We start from the raw sequence: 12605 nt of genomic DNA, 5'->3' as shown, positions 1-12605 counted from the left end.
CGGTAATGTTGACTGGCAGAGTAATATCACATGCGCAGAAAAGATGCACGTTCGCTTTAGAATTATTAATGGCCACATTAATAATAAGAGCTGATGCCCGCACCATAAATAAAATTGCATAACAAAACCGTTCAAGTTATCGACTACGATATAAAAAAAAAAATTATAATATTTTTGTCAGGACATCAGAGGCAGTGGAAACTGAATTCTTAAACTTTTGCCTCTCATACAGAGGCCGATGGAAATACATTAGTTGAGTCTATAAAGATTCCAAAACTACAAAAAGGTCTAAAAATTGACATTTTTTGGTTTCACAAGGCTGAGATGGTAATTGCTTATTAAAATGTGTTGTTAATCTGGTTACAACCGGTGTTTGCATTATTTCTAAATGTCATTTGCAACTAAATGACAGCTAATAATGTAAACAAACACTAATTACAGAATAAATTGATTAAATTTGAAAGTTGTGTAATGGTAAAAATCTTATATATGTATATAAATGTAACTGTGTTCGGTATAATGAAATAAATATTGCATGGCTTCCAGTGTGACAGTACATATTGTCAACATTCTGGTAAATACTGTTACCCTCGGCTTCGCCTCGGGAAACAGCATTTCCCTCATGTTGACAATATGTACTGTCACACTGGAAACCATGCAATATTAATATATTAAGACGTATCAACAGAGTTGTTGAAAAAAGCTGTATTGCAATAAGTGGCATATGGACAGATGTTTTTTGAGATATGTACTGCTGACTTATGATGCCCATATAATATAGTTCATGATACGACAGTAAGCACTAGCACTATACACATGACTTTTTCCAACTATCCCACAGGTCAGTTGTACCTAAAACATCATGAACAATTGCAACATGATTACATTTCTAAGTCCTGAAATTAGGCTATGTGTCATTACCTAGTCTGGAACTTGATGTGTACGGTATCTGGGCGGAAGTTGACCATCAGGCTGTCCTTGTCCACCTCCTTCACATACATGTCCACTACCATCACATCATCCTGCAAACACACCACAGGGAAACAGTATGGAAACTGTCCATTCAAGGTAGTAGGTATTTCGGGATGTAGTAATCTGATCTTACAGTTTTTAAAGACAGATTAGAGATTTCCAAATAAGGAAAATAAATTAATCATATTCTACATCATAATTTGATGGGCACCTAAGAGAAAACACAAACTTTGTTAACTTTTTTTTTTACATGGAAACTAACCTTCTCAATGAAGCTGTGTTTCAGAAGTTGAAGTTCGACCACAGGCTCTGAAATATGTGTACATCCATTTTATGGAAGAGAAAGTTATAAGCATTATTTAATAATCAATGATGAACAACTGAAAAAATTTTTTTGAAGAATATACCATAGGTGATTTTTTTCAAAGCTTTCTTCTGTTAGACCTCATTGAAATTAATACTGCCTCTGGTGCCTCAGCCATTTAAGTTCTCTTTATTAAACAAAACTCAATCAATAACAAATAAGACAGGCTGCAGAGTTGCTGACACATAAACTGACCTTCTTCTTTGATGAACTTCTCCCCAGTGTCCTCCCCACATGTTTGTGTGAGTTCGATGTAGGTGGTACTTGCATCAGGTAGACTGGTTCCCAGCTTTCCACTCACTGAACCCATGTCACTTCCTCCTTCTTGCGCCTGGACATCAGTTCCCTGCACAATATCAGCTGGATCCGGCAAGATTGTGTCTGCCGGTACCGCATCATCTGACTCTGTCTGCAAACGTTACAACAAGATGTAATTTCCATTAAAAATTATCATACTTCATGTATGTTCATATCTTTATTTCTGAAAAAAGGCAAGTAGTCCTTTCAAGGTTAAACTGTGGGATTTCTGATATCAATTTATAATGACGTTCAAATTCTATTCCAATAAAAAGAAAATATTTGCACATTTCTAAACCATGACAAACTTTCTTTAATTTAAAGAATTAATGTCGTGTTTAAGAAATATATAACTAAAAACTTCAAAGGATTAAACACAAAATTAAATCATTGATGTAATAAATATCCTAGAGTGTATAATTTGACTATACCTCTAGCTGCTTCCAATGCCCAGGTATTTTTTTCTTCATGTACAGACTGATGGTCTGCTTCTTGACAGCAACCCTGCTCCTTTCCCTCTCAATATCACAATAGAACACCACAGATATACTGCGCCCATCTGTAATCACATTACCACTTACATGCATACGGTCATTAAAAAAGATCATCAACACCATCTTCAATGTTTATAATTTAAACAATTATTACATGTATACTAATTTGAATGAATCAGATATGTCAAAAAAAAAAATGTTGATGATATAGTAATTTTCTTTATAAATAATATGGTCCATACCTGGCAATGTGACAGCAACATCAGTATCTGCAAACTGGACATCAAGATTTTCAACATCGGTTTCCTTAAATCCATCCACCTTCAACCTCACTGTAACATCTTCTGCACACTGGGTCCATGTTTGACGAACTGAAAACAAACACATCGTTGATAATTTCTGAATGGTGAGTTAACTTTGTGTCAGCCTGATTTATCAGTTGAACATAATGTTTCAAGGTATCAATAGCATTTAGTCCCTTTAATACTATCAGATGGAACAGCAGGGAATAAAAGTTTTCTAAACCAAGAGAACATTAATTACAATTCCTAATCAATGATACCATGCCAAATTTTTTACAGAAGGCAAGGGCCTATTTCAGTCATCTAACAGGTATTCAAAGGAAGGTATGGTATTTGCAAATAAAGGCATAAATTCAAATTAAGGAAAATACCAGCAGTTCATGGACAAACTCAGCGGACATTGGCTTGCGCAGATTGCAAGTTAGATCAAAACTATTGCATTAACCATATATATATATATATAATGGTATCAAAAGCAATGTAAAGCAAGTAGTTCACCAGAATTTATATGTGTATAATACACTGTATTAATGAGTGAAACAGAAGGGTCTCATGGCATTATTTTGCTTACCGTATAAATTAAATACAAACCTTTATAAATGACAGAACAATTCTAATGGATATTGCCCTTGAGTAATCAAGATACAAGAATCTTTATTTTGTTTTGTTTTTTAGTTTAGTTTGCTAAAAATATCTTTGCATAAAGATTATTTAAACATTGAGCATTTACACGAGGTAACTGTCCAGGTGCCATTCAGCCTTCTCAATTCCAGGTAATTTTGAGAGTACCTTATTTCATTTGGGAGGCTATTCCATACCTCACTGGCCTCAAAATGGATTGAGTTCTTCCCATATTTAGTTGTTCTTACTGATGGCATATCTACACAGTTTTCATATCTGAGATTAAAATTACAGGTCTTAAAAGTTTCAAGGTTTGAACATATTCTGGTGGGATACCGTACAGACATTTGTAAGTTTCAATAGCGATGCATCCTACCCTGTTCAGATGTAATTGCACCAGTCAATTGTAACCACGACCCTCCAGGTCATACCGGTGATTGTCGGGGAAATGGGCCGTGTTTTTACCTTTCAGGTGGCCCGGCAGTGCCGGGTAAATGCGGTGTTTTTGTCTTAGCGCAAAATATAGCAGGCTCCCTGGGGTGCGGGGGTATTAGGTGGGGATTTGACCATCAGTTTGTTCCCGTGAGGCGAGGATTTTACCCAGGGTTGGCTTGACCGAAAGTCAAAGTCCCCGCTATTCCCCGGACCTGGGGGGGCCGTGGTTACAATTGACTGGTGCATAATGTTGGCAATTGAATAAAAAAGGATGACACAAAAACATTCATCGTGGGATTAGCAAGAATATAGATGAAAATGCTACTGAATCCAAATGAATGCTGAAAGAGTTGAAACTTACTACCACTTGTTTGTTCGGTCTGTTGTCCTTTTATGTTTTCTAGTTGTTTCTTACGTTTTGACAGTTGAACCGGTTCGTCTCGAGTTGTCTCACCTGCACCAGGTTGTGTCTTGTCCGGCGACATACCCTCAGAAATTCTGATGTTCTCAGACAGAAGCACACTTTTTGTGTGCTTCCTTTTGCGCACTGGTTGATCTATCTTTGGAAAACCAAAGGTAATCCAAATCGGCCAACAACGATGTAATAGTTAACTTTCTTTTCGCTGCCTTTCTGCACTAGGTATCTTACTCTTAGTCTGAAGTATCTTGGTGTTTTCCTACTACGCATTATTGACCAATCAATTAGCATTTGACAAACTTTTCACCAATCACAGCGTGTGTACCAAAGGTGTTTCCAACATGGACGCAAGTGGTTAGTTGTTAAAAGAGAAAGTTTGTCAGTTTGACCATAGTTGTAATATTTCTGACTATTTTTGTATTATATAAACAACACTGATTAGTTTCTTTTCATGCAACTATTAGATGCTTTTATTTTTTATTTATCGGTTCACGAAATTTACTCATTGTAATGCATTTTCGCGACCCTAAGTATGAAACTTTTTATTGGCTCTGAATCCGGTGAAATTATCTACTGTCAGCGACTTATGTTCTCCTCTATTTTAATCAGACAATCATGTGCGAGCTACCATGCTTACTGCAAGATCTAACCCAGAGTCAATATCTCTAAATGTGAATTATACGGATTTTCAGAATTGTTGTTAAAAATCTCATCTGATAATGTAGGAATGTGACAACTGTGACAAGATACAGGAACAAATATTCCACGACTGATAAAAATAAATTGCAACACTAGCTCACAGAGCTATTTTCAGACAAAAGATAAATGTGGGAGAGTAAAGGTTGCCTGCGAATACTGAATAGCGTATGTTTCCCTTATATACAGTAAAAACCACAGGTGCTTGGTAAAAACCCATTCGGACTACTTATTAGACTTTGAGAAAATGGTCTTAAAAGAAGGTGGCCTCAATACTGAGTTTGTGCTGATATAGTTTGTGAATGGTCAAGTGGTGGACTTTATTATATTTCTACTATGTGCATTTACATGTTTCACTGGGTATTGGTAATGTGGGGCTTAAGTGAATACTATTCAAGTAGAGAAAATAAATAAAAAGTTAAGTCATTTATTAATTTACATCATAATTTGTTCAAAGTATAACATGATTGAAAACAACACAGTTTCAATGTCCTACATTATATTTCCACAGAATGTTTCCCCGAAAATCCAATCAAAAGCTATCAATAATAAAATACTTCAGCGTTTTTCACCCTTATCTAATCTTGACTTGTATCGTAAAGCGGCTACTTGTTGTCGTAAAGTGGTCTGTGATTATCCTTAAACTGGGATATGTGTTGTTAACTTCTTTATATTGCGTGTCAATCAAGGTGTGAACACAGCCATGTATAGTACCTATCAACAAATTGCCTGCGGTCGGACTGTCCATTAATTGACCAAAAGTTGTGGTTATGGTTGGATTCAAACCTACTACATGCATGTAATATTCCAGTTGCTCTGCAGTCTGCTCTTGTCAGTATTTCAGTTACAACTACAAGGATTATAATTATGTTTTGGATTAGGTCACCTGTGCAATACTGTTTCATGTCCTATAGTTTTTTGTGACAATTGTATTAATAAGATTAATGAAATAAACATATATTCAGCTTGTATTTTTAAGAATAAAAATATTAAGTGTGCAGTATTTTATTGATTTGAACTGAGTGCAAGCTGATGACAACCAACGCTATGCAAACATAGCAAATAAAGAATGTATCAGCATTATTTACAAGTAAAATTTCATTGATATAATGATGACATTTAACATATCATAAGTTTGCATATTTTATAATTTCTTAACTGTGGCATGCTAAACTTAATATTTCAGATGTAGAACTTGAATCAGAGAACTCACTTTCCTCCAGTCCTCGAACAGCAAGGAAGAACATCACCTTAAAGTTGAAGTCTGAGAAACAAAGCACCGGATCCCGGGGCAGACCAAGGAAACAAAGAGTTGGGAAGGACGGTCAGGATAGTGCATCAGCAGGTAGTTTGTATTATTCAAAATGTCTGTTGCTACTTGTGCTACATTTGCTTAATTAAAAAAATAAGCTTGATTAAACTACGAGTTATTGCTTCTGGTAGTTAAAGTTTGTTTATAAGATAATGTTAGTAAGTCTTGTTCTGAAGTTTTTTCTCCTACGAAATGTTGTATAACAAACCTAAAAATGTGTTTTAAGTCATAAAATCAGTTTTTATTTCTACTCTAATTTGTAAACCTCAAACTATTTATAATAGGTTGAAGTTGTAATTTTATAATAAATACATTCTATTTAAGATGATGATGTTTTGGAGACTTCAATTTTCAAAACCATGGAACCTCGGGAACCAATACACAACAGCAAGAAACTGAAATGGAACCATAAGGTTGGCATCATCAGTTGAGATTTTAATTTCCACTGTAATTGAAAACGCATAACTTTGAGAAGCTTCACATTGCCAAGTAGCTACAATCAATGTCAATTTTTGTTGTTGTATATTTTAAAAAGGCATCAACCTAGAAATTGGTGGTCAAATCTGCTACTTGTCTGGTTTAATTATGGCTGTATATGCTATTTGTTTGTTGCTTACAGGTGAATCTTATTGGAGAGAAGGTGGTCGACCCTCTAATACACTGCTGTGAGCTATGCTTCCTCCCCATCCTCATCTACGGCAGAATGGTAATACATACACATGCTCTCATAAAGCTTGATGTCTAACTTGACTCAAAGTTCTGCTCCTTTATTTCACCCCCACAACGTCATGGTGTAGTCTATATAGGAATCTCCTTGTCCGTCCGTCCATATGTCCGTTTTAGGACATTGGGACAAGTCTACTTATCTCCATTACTCCATATGTAATTTTGAGATATTGACTTCAAACTTCACATACAGATAAGTCCATTGAAGAGAAATGCAGTTTGCAGGAACAATATTTCTGGCTTCAGTATTTTGCCTTTTGTTAATTTTAATACTTTTTTTTCCTTGGAGCATAACTTAAGAAATCTTTGAGGTATTGACTTCAGACGTCATATACAGATAGATTTTATTTAAGAGAGGGACAGTGTACAATCATGAAGTTGAACCATAACTTTGGGTGCAGATTTGACTATGCGGCTGCCCTTGTTATACTATATTTTACTTCCCTCCAAATCTTTATATGTTTTGAGGTATTGACACAACTGTACAAAAGAAACGATCGGTCAACTCAATCAAAAATTATGCTATGCTTCTAAAAACAAAATTTCATGCCTTATTTCCGCGATGTTATAATCCTTTATTTTCAATATAGTGTAGCCTAATTGATGCCTTCTCTCTGACATAGGGCATTTAGTGAGCATAAATTACTCCCAGTGATACTTCTTTTTACAAGAATGTGGTGTAGTAGGGTTATTAAACACATCCATTCTCAGTCTTGTTGATAATGCCTTTTAAAGTAGATCAAGTAACTTAATGTCAATGCCATTGACTGACAATACAATCACTTCTGTGATTTGATATCAAATATGATTATATACACTTACGTATGTTTAACAGTTAGTGTTGTATTTCACATAAGAACCACACAATTTGTGTTGGGGTTAAAAGACTGGATATTTTTTGATCTTATGATTTTTATTTGTTTAATGACAGTGGTAATGTTGGATGTTTCAGATCCAGTGCAAACATGTGTTCTGTTTTACCTGTGCCCAAAAAACTGAGAAGTCATGTGCGAGGTAAGAGCATGTGGTCTGTGCAAACCTGAGATATGGTTCAAAGCTTGCAAAACATAGTAAAATGCAGTAACATGCAGTAATCAAAATTAATCTTGAATTGCACAAACCTGAATACTGTATGTTGATTAAACCCACACGCTCAAATAGGTAAATATATAACATAACCCTGATATTGTTTTACTAGCCCATGCACGATTTCGCAGGCTTTTGCTAATCTCTATTACTGTACATTGAATACCATAGGAAAGTATTTATAACTCCAACCTCATAAGACAAATGTATTATTTTTTTGTAAACAATACAGGTTTTAAATCAACTCAATTGTTTCTTAGAAACTATAATAGCCTATTATCAATAGGAACGTAATTTCATGTTCTTTCGCCTTGAATGACTTGTTTTATTCCCTAGATGTGGAGAGACCGTGCAGAGAATAGAGCAGTCAGCTTTGGGGACAGTGTTCCTGTGTACATATGGGGGATCAAAGCATGGAAACAATGGGTGCCGGCGGACATATCTCTCTCAGCGTGATCTGAATGCCCACATAGGTCATCGGCACATGAAGTCTGAGATCAAGGACCAGACAGTGGCCAGTGTGGCCCACAAACCTGCAGTGTTACCAGCAGCAGGCGCTGCATCTAAAGTCGCCACCACATCTGTAGAGACACATGCAGCTTTATTGCAACAGTTTACAGAGGCAATGCGACAAGTGTCAGCCACAGCAGTGCTGCTTCCCCAGCGCTCCCTGCAGGAGGCCATATACCCTGCAGGCCAGGTTCCCCTGGGTCTTACTGTGTCCTCCCCCCACCAGCCTGGGTTGGGACTCACCTCACAGCCATTTCTCTCAGTCACTGGCTTACAAACTTCACATCTCAGCACACAGCCTGGCCTTACACACACTGTAGTATCTTCGTCAGCTGTACGTGATAACTTCACATCAGCCATACCAGTACTTGGGAGCACAAGAGTCAACAATTTAATAAGTGTTCCAATTCAAGATGATGAATACAGCAAGAAACTAGTTCAGCCATCTCAGCATCTATACACAAGCCATGCAGGGGCAGGGATCCCTAATATCAGCTACCCTCCCCCGAGCTACCCTCCTGTTGGCAGCATCGCACCTAATCTTCACCAGCCCCCACCAGGGGTCCCTCCCTTGTACTCCAGTCACCAGACACGCCCTACACCCTCCTTCACCAGCCCCCCGCCCCAGATGTCAGGGCCTCCCCGTGGCCCCCCTCCCAGGCTTTCAGGGGCCCCACCTCCCCGGTACTTTGATGGACAGGCACAGAGGGGGCCATGGACAGGACCTCCCAGACCACAGGGACCAAGAGGTCCACCAAGAGCTGACTATAATTATTACTAGTGCTTTTAACAACAATTATTTTATATTTTTGAAAATAAAAGAAATATTTAAGTTTGAAGCATTTATAGCTCGCTGCTATGCTTATTGAGAGTAAAATCAGTTAAATTGTATTTTGAGAGATAATTGCATTGGCACAATGGCTTTATCCATGGACACTGGAACAAATAACATGCATTTGTGTGGAGATTACATGAACTCGATGTTTCTATATATGTGCGTCTTGTTGATGTTTATCTAAATATCGTTATTAGCCCCATCTGCTTTTCAAGGAAAAAGTCAGGTAATTGTTGGAGCTGTTATGTAGGTGTCGTGCATAGCGAATAAAATGTTCAAGATATTAACATGAATCTTTGTACACTTAATATCAATCAAAAAGCGTAAACATGTAGCAAGGCCTTAAAGAACTCTGGCTGTAATACTGGTACCCGTAACTGTCAAATTATGCACTTTGATTGTCTGCAAAAGTCAGGCAAACATGAAATATTGTATGAAAACACCTGTATTAAGGGTCATAACTCTATAAGAAGAGTCTGAGATGGTTACATGAAATATTATATGAACATGTGTAGTTAGGGCCACAAGAGTCTGAGATGTTAACATGAACATGTGTAGTCAAGGCCTTAACTCTGGATTTAATCAGTGCTGAGTTGTAGCCCTTGATTAAAAGAAATTCAAATAAGAAACTCTTGAGTTTTTAGCTCGACTATTCGAAGAATAAGTAGAGCTATACTACTCACCCAAGCGTCAGCGTCTGCATCGGCATCACCCCTTGGTATAGGTTTTGCGTGCAAGCACACATAGGTAAATATCTCAGCAGCTACTTGAGGTATTGCATTGAGAATTTATACAATGGTACTCAACCATCCAACCTACTGAATTAACCAAGTTAGATAACTCTAGTTTGCATTAAATACAAATAATAGGCCTTTATTATTTGACTTAGAAATTCTGGTAAAGGTTTTGCGTGCAAGCACACATAGGTTCATATCTGATCATCTCGGCAACTGCTTGAGGTATTGCATTGAGACTTGATACACTGGTATTCAACCATCCAACCTACTTAATTAACCAAGTTAGATAACTCTAGTTCGCATATAATGCAAATAATTGCCCTTTATTTTTCGACTTAGACATTTTGGTTAAGGTTTTGCGTGCAAGCACACATTGGTTAATATCTCAGCAACTACTTGAGGTATTGCATTGAGTCTCAATACAATGGTACTCAACCATCCAACCTACTTAATTAACCAAGTTAGATAACTCTAGTTTCAGGGATGATAAAATTCCGGATTTAAGGCCTCACGGATCGATTTTGAGATATATGTAAAGCCGTTGAGTTTTTTCTAGGGAGGAAGGGGTACAGGGAGCGATTCGAGTTATGTTCGAACAATATGGGTACGAAAGGTGAGTTTTCCGGAAGTGTAAAGCCGGAAATTAACGAACCTATTTACGTCTTGCCAATCGAGCTATATAATTGGTTAAGATAGCATCGGGTGATTACGGAAATTACCGATTGGACAATAAGAAACATGTATCCGGATGGTTCGTATCCGGATATGACAGGCAGACGACGAAGATTAATAAACGAGTATTGGAATACACGACCACCACCAACTTCTAAAAACATCGATTTAAAGGTATATTTGCAATTTAGTTTTAAGAGAAATTCCCGAAACGTTACGTTTAAAGTTAAAAGAATGTGTTAAAACTGTTTTAAGGACTGGTTACTGAAATTTAATATTAAGAAATGTAAAATTGTGTCATTTGGTAATGAAAAATTTTACAATGACTATAACATGATAGATGAGAATGGAAATGTTCACAAACTTGCAAGGGATTTTTCTGAAAAAGACCTGGGTGTGCTCTTCACAAATAATTTGAATTTTGAAACCCACATTAATAATACAGTCAACAAAGTAAACAAAATCATTGGGCTTATTAGAAGGAAATTCACCTTCATGGACAAATCCTTGTTCTTAACATTGTACAAGTCTCTTGTTCGTTCCCACTTGGACTATGGAAATTTAATATACTTCCCATACACGAAGAAGTGTAAGCAAGTTCTGGAGAATGCGCAACGTAGAGCCACAAGACTAATACCTGAATTTCGTGGACTTTCCTATCAAGAACGATTGAAAGAACTGAATCTCCCAACATTGGACTACCGTAGAAAAAGATTTGACATGATACAAGTTTTCAAAATTATTCACGAAGTTGATGACATCAATGCAAGTGTATTTTTCAATTTTGCGGACAATAGTGGAACAAGAGGTCACTGTTTGAAGCTTGCAATGCCTAAAGCTCACAAGTCTATTCGATTAAATTCTTTTGGACATCGTACTATATCCATTTGGAACGGCCTTCCACATAATATTGTTACATGCAGCACCGTGAACAGTTTTAAATCACAACTGGATAAGTTATGGGCACACAAACGTTTTGATCTAAGTGATGTGTATTAATTTCATCAGCAAAAAATCAGACTGGAGTAAATTTCAATATTTTCATTGATAAACAAAATCAGATCGGAGTGGAGATTTGCATAGAAGTAGTCTAAAGGGATCAACTAGCCTAAAGGGCTAAACATTTCCCTAGAAGACACAAGGTGAGGTGGTGAGAATGGCTTTTTGCGCATGTAGCAATATTTCGGACATCCCGATTCGGATTTTTTTTGTAATAAACGATTTTTATTTTACAAATATTCTTTGGCCGATTGAAGTTTACGATAAAAACCGTTTCTTTATTGTTCTCATAATGTTTGAAGCATTCTTCTCAATAAGAAGTGGCTGTTGACCATAATGGAAGGTTCAAATGCAAATCACTATCCCCACCCCTGACACATTCAAGGTGACTGTAACAACCATTAAGCATTAGATAAGCCAGCAGTGTTTTTATCCTTTTACCAGTTCACCAATCACTTTTTATCATGTTACCTAAATTGTGTTCCCTTTTATACCCTAGTTCTCACTTTTCTGATGTGATTTGCCTCATCAGTGTTTTATTTTTTTCACTAACAAGCCGGCGCGCACCATTCATGTCATTAACACTCGGAAGAGGGGTTTACATTTAACAGAGATAGATAGATAGATAAAATTGGGTTGTTTAAAATTTAAAGAAAAAATGAATTAATATTTTGTAGTAGTAATATATATTAAGTATAGAGCAATCAGTTTATTTTCTATTTGAGACAGTTCAACAGACCCAGTTTGAGTGAGATTTTAATTTCTATAGTTGTAATTTGTATTTCCAGGTATGTTGATGGTTCCAAAAGTCAGGGATTAACAGACACCTCAGCCAGTGCATCCGGTTGTTCCTGTCAATGACCGACAATTCAATTCAGAGGCCATGATTCTTGGATTTATGGATTTATGGCTGATCATGACCTTCCATATTCCCTTGTACCACATGTAGTGAGTCTTACTTAAGACATTTGCCAAAGATACAAAAACTCTCAGCAAATTAAAACTTAAAAGGTGTACAGCATCATATAAGATGACTTACGGAGAGGCAAGCCATTTCAATGATGAACTTGTGGAGGAGTTAAGTGATACTCGGCTTTGTTTGAACTTAGTGTTGCATTCTTAATCTTAA

The 12605-nt window shown here is 36.7% G+C and overlaps 2 protein-coding genes across 3 annotated transcripts in view; one reads left to right on the top strand and one right to left on the bottom strand.

Annotated features, from left to right (window-relative positions):
* LOC128217067 (ubiquitin carboxyl-terminal hydrolase 19-like) overlaps positions 1 to 4108 on the bottom strand; it is a 47600-nt gene extending 43492 nt beyond the window's left edge. For both annotated transcript variants that reach the window (XR_008258178.1, XM_052923914.1), the window contains exons 1-6: positions 3847 to 4108; positions 2370 to 2498; positions 2065 to 2192; positions 1532 to 1745; positions 1235 to 1281; positions 922 to 1022 (exon numbers count right to left, since the gene is read on the bottom strand). Coding sequence is in view for 1 of the 2 variants with exons in the window: in XM_052923914.1 (XP_052779874.1) it covers positions 922 to 1022; positions 1235 to 1281; positions 1532 to 1745; positions 2065 to 2192; positions 2370 to 2498; positions 3847 to 3970 (743 nt within the window). In the remaining variant the exon portion in view is untranslated. The remainder of the gene's footprint in view (positions 1 to 921; positions 1023 to 1234; positions 1282 to 1531; positions 1746 to 2064; positions 2193 to 2369; positions 2499 to 3846) is intronic.
* Positions 4109 to 4229: 121 nt separating this feature from the next.
* On the top strand, positions 4230 to 9355 carry LOC128217068 (E3 ubiquitin-protein ligase Hakai-like). The gene is made up of 6 exons (XM_052923915.1): positions 4230 to 4257; positions 5786 to 5944; positions 6236 to 6324; positions 6531 to 6617; positions 7590 to 7651; positions 8060 to 9355. The coding sequence occupies exons 1-6, from the start codon at positions 4245 to 4247 to the stop codon at positions 9012 to 9014; spliced, it is 1365 nt and encodes a 454-aa protein (XP_052779875.1). The 5' UTR covers positions 4230 to 4244; the 3' UTR covers positions 9015 to 9355.
* Positions 9356 to 12605: the final 3250 nt, after the last annotated feature.

This window comes from Mya arenaria, chromosome 14 (genome assembly GCF_026914265.1).
Source record: "Mya arenaria isolate MELC-2E11 chromosome 14, ASM2691426v1".
Taxonomy (NCBI): Eukaryota; Metazoa; Mollusca; class Bivalvia; order Myida; family Myidae; genus Mya; species Mya arenaria.
This window is presented reverse-complemented; position numbering and strand designations above follow the sequence as displayed.

Bases quoted from the DNA above. Each gene is read 5' to 3' on its own strand.
- LOC128217068 (XM_052923915.1), top strand. The intron at 6,618-7,589 runs GTAATACATACA...TGGATGTTTCAG, and splicing joins TCCTCATCTACGGCAGAATG to ATCCAGTGCAAACATGTGTT. The intron at 7,652-8,059 runs GTAAGAGCATGT...TTTATTCCCTAG, and splicing joins ACTGAGAAGTCATGTGCGAG to ATGTGGAGAGACCGTGCAGA.